This window comes from Artibeus jamaicensis, unplaced genomic scaffold (assembly GCF_021234435.1).
Source record: "Artibeus jamaicensis isolate MK-2021 breed Jamaican fruit bat unplaced genomic scaffold, CSHL_Jam_final contig_1526, whole genome shotgun sequence".
NCBI classification, from domain to species: Eukaryota; Metazoa; Chordata; class Mammalia; order Chiroptera; family Phyllostomidae; genus Artibeus; species Artibeus jamaicensis.
The window spans coordinates 1,215,995-1,219,912 of NW_026521297.1; the positions used below are offsets into that span (position 1 = coordinate 1,215,995).

The following is a 3,918-nucleotide window of genomic DNA, read 5'->3' on the forward strand; positions in this document are numbered from 1 at the left end:
CAGGACCAGCTGTCTGCTCATCCACCCAGCCTCCCAAACCCCTGCCCTGGCCTGGTCTCCCTCCACCATCCTGTCACTCAGCTGTGTGACCTGGGCTGTGCTCTGGGCTATTTCTATTCAGGCACAACCTGAGCCATTCCCTGGGGAGTGTGTTTTCTCCCTCACCCTGCTGGCACCCCACACTTTGGCAGAGGCAATCAGGCCTGGGTCCCAGCCTGCCTGGCACTGTCCTGGGAAACTTTTGTGTCACTGCCTGCTCACTTAGGTTTCTGTGTGAAATGGGTGCCCTTCATGGAGGAGATTCTGGCTGGATCTGGGCTCCAAGGGGAGGGGTGTCTGGGAAAGCAGGCCTGGGAGTTCTCTTGGGCAAGCAGAGACACGGGAAGCAGGGACTTTGCAAAGGCAGGAAGGAGGTACAGAGGGGCAGGGCCTCCTACAAGAGTGACAGGTCACCTTTCCTGTGTCCCCAAAGAGAACTTTGTCCATGCTGCAATGTGCTGGGGTGTCCCTGAGAGATGAATTCCTGCAAAAACTGAGGGAGAGGCCTTCTAGTCCTCACTGCAGGGGGTGGGGACCTGAACTCACAGAGCTGACCCCTCAGTGTCCCTCAGGGGAGGTGTCCTTCACCTTCTGTCCTCACATCCTGACCCCAACGTGGCTCTCTCTTTTCAGGGAAAATCCCACAATCTTCTCCCTCTGAACATACACATTAAGGATCAAAGCCTTGGAAAATCTATTGACAGTGTGTAATTTCTCTCACACAACTTTACAGACAAGTAAGAGTGATAATAACATTGACCACAACAACCAACCTGAAAGTCTTTCTCTCCCTGACTCCCAGCCTCCCTTTCATGAACTGCATGTAAATAGGTACTTGTGAATAGGCTGCTTGCCCCTCTCTCACCTGTGTCTGAAACAAACCTGGGCCCTGCAAGGTGCTAAGTGGACATGAGCTCCTGAATGAATGATGGTGATGAAGAGACAAGAGATAGGGACGAGCACCTGGGAGTCTGTGAGTATCCTCCAAGCCTTCCCCATGGTTCTGTTTCATGAGCTGCCCCAGCCTCCTCCCCACATATCTCCTCCTTTCCCCAACCTTGTTCAACCTGGAATTTCCAAATATGCGAAAAGTAGTCCTTTGCACCCGAACACTATGAGCTGTGGTTTAGTGAACAGTGCCTGGTCTGGGGCTGTGAGGTCAGGGAGCTGATACTCTCAGGCCCAGAGGGTGTAAGGGGTGGGCAATATGCAAAAGGAAGTGGGGAAAACAGGAGATTCATAGGATGCAATAAAAAGCTCTTTCGTGGATTCATTCTGGAAGAGGGGATGGCTGTGAAGCATGCCCTGTGCCATCCTGCTTGGCCTTGGCCTGTGGCCAAGGCTGTGGTGTTGGGCATGAGTGGGAGGCACTTTGAGGGAGTAGCATGAGGAATGAGTCAGGCATCATCCTCTCTTATCTGTCAAAGGATGCGCAGTGCCAGGTCTACGTCTGGATCCTCCTGACTCCAGGGCCCAGAGTGTCTCTGCAGGCCTGGACAGAAGGCAGAAGACTGGATGACATCACACCTTATCAAATAAAAGCACCTGCTGGAGACTGCAGACCTACCTCTGATTCTGCTGCAGCCAGCCGAGAGCCATGACTCCCCGAAGCTACATCCTGGGTAAGGGGGACCCAACCCCAATTCCCTCAGAACTCATCTCCAATCTCAGCCACCACCCCATTGTAGGGAACCAATCTGCCTGGCAATGGAAATTTTAGCACCGCCCTATGGAAAAGCCCATAGGCCCGTGGTGGCACGCAGGAGCCAAACCCATGGCAAATCAGGCCTGCATTATACATAGGCTGCTTTGTGACTTGCTCTTGCTAAAACTCCCTCACCCGGAGTTGAGGCAGAAAATACTTACTGCATATCTTTAAAGTAACTTCCTGAAGTCTGTGCTAATTCTCCCAAGGACTAAAATTACTCTTATCCATCCCTTGCATTTGCAACATATTTTCTTGGTTAATCTTTAAGAGGTAATTGGTAAAATCCCTTCCATTGTTATCTGTAAAAAGTAATTACCTAAAGCAAACCTAAGCATAATGAATGAAAAATCTTCTTTGATGTGTGCTATTAGAAAGCCAATAAGAGCCTGTCAAGGCAAGGGTCAGCGTGCTCTCCCCTTAAGAGAGTGGCCATGCTGTCCCTCTTCCTCCACAGGACTTGGCAGTCCATGTGAATTTGCCTCATCTCATCCATGATGCCACGGACACTGCGGGTCAGTGTCTGCCCCAACCTCAGCCTAGTCCTCCTCCTTAGCCCCAGACCTTAGCCGATCTATATCCCTGGGATCACCCCCACCCACACCTCGGATTCACTTCTGAAGCTCATGCCCAATGCCGCACGTATCCCTCTTCCTTCCTCTTCCCCACAATCTAATCTTTTAACCTTTCACAGGGGTCCTCCCCAATACAAGCCACCAGCTCAGCCCCCTGAAAGCCTGACAGCCCTCCAGCCCCCTGCTCTCAGCTCCTGCCCAGGAAATGCCCACCCTCCCCAGAGCCCTACATCCAATTCTCCCAAGAGTCCTGCCAGCACCCTTCACCCTCCACAGGTCCATGGTCCCAAGAAGCCTGAACACAGGTGACTCAGTCCCACCCTGGACTGCTCTGAACCTTCCCCTGAGCCTCGGGCAGCACAGAGATCCCCTCAGACCCCCCCTCAGACCCGGCTCCCCGAAGTGGGCCCACGGCTCCCCTTCAGCCTCACTCACCTGTCTCCTCTCCCACAGCTGTCTCGGCTGCTCTCTGCATTGTCACCCTCCTCTGCTCACATGGAGCCCCAGGTGAGCCCAGGAGGGACAGGGACACATGGGGATCGGCTGCAACTCCCAGAGCACCCAGGGTGGGCCCTGCCTGCCCTGCCACCTGGGCCTCACCAGCTCTGTCTCCTCCAGTGTCTCCCACGGGCGCTCACCTGCTGCTGTGCCAGTCACACACAAGGTGTGGGGACAAGTTCTACGACCCCCCAGCAGCACTGTTGCTATGACAACGCTGTGGTGCCCTTGAGCAGAACCCGAAGGTGTGGGAACTGCACCTTCAGGGTCTGCTTTGAGCAGTGCTGTCCCTGGTCATTCACACGCCAGGAGACCTTCGTGGTCAAAGTGAGAAGCCAGGCGTGTTCCTTGCCCCGGTCCTCAGACGACAGGGTTTGTTCCAGGTAAGGTCCTGTCCCCTTCACAGGAATAGGGCATGGGGGGGAGTGTGGGGGCTGGGGAGGGTCTGGATGCCAGGTCTGTCCATGATACCACCTCTCTGCCCTGTTGTCAGCGTCCCCCTGTCCCCGTCCACCTGCTCTATTCATCCACCTGTCCCTCTCTCTCTCCTCTTGTTCTGACTTCTCTCACCCTCTTCGCTGTCCTTCTCGTGTCTCTCTTTCCCACCCCTCTGCCCATGTTCGGTCCGTCCCTCCATTTCTGGCCCCCTCTCTCTGCAGTGTCAGCTGATAGAGGACCCGGTGGCCATCTGGCTGCTGGATTCTGCTTCCTGGATGAGCCGGGACACAGGGCCCTGGTGCCGACAGAGCTCTGGGACGTGGAACAGATGTTTGGTGACAGAAGACACTCAGCTTCAATCGCTTGTCTTGTTCTTGCTCCTTTAACACTAAGCCTGTCCTACATTGGTGGCTGGTCCTCTTTCCACGATTCTGAACAACCTGGAGAGATTGCTTTGCTGTGGGAGGGTCTGGACACCTGGAGCCAGTCTCTCGAGCAGCATCTCAATGGCCTTCTCTGAGACAGTTCATTACCTTCAGCCATTTTCTCTACCTGCTGCAAAACAAGGCGATAAAAAAAATTTGCAGCTGTGCACATACTGTCCTGGCTCATGAACGGTTGGGAAAGGTCATAAATGGTAGACAGGGGTCTTTTCTTTGGCTT

At 54.1% G+C, this 3,918-nt stretch overlaps 1 protein-coding gene across 1 annotated transcript; it reads left to right on the forward strand.

The window, feature by feature from the left end:
* Positions 1-1,636: 1,636 nt before the first annotated feature.
* On the forward strand, positions 1,637-3,486 carry LOC128627910 (insulin growth factor-like family member 1). The gene is given in 5 exon segments (XM_053668275.1): positions 1,637-1,661; positions 2,773-2,826; positions 2,938-3,005; positions 3,007-3,200; positions 3,477-3,486. Coding segments are annotated over 5 exon segments (351 nt in total).
* The last annotated feature ends 432 nt before the right edge of the window (positions 3,487-3,918 follow it).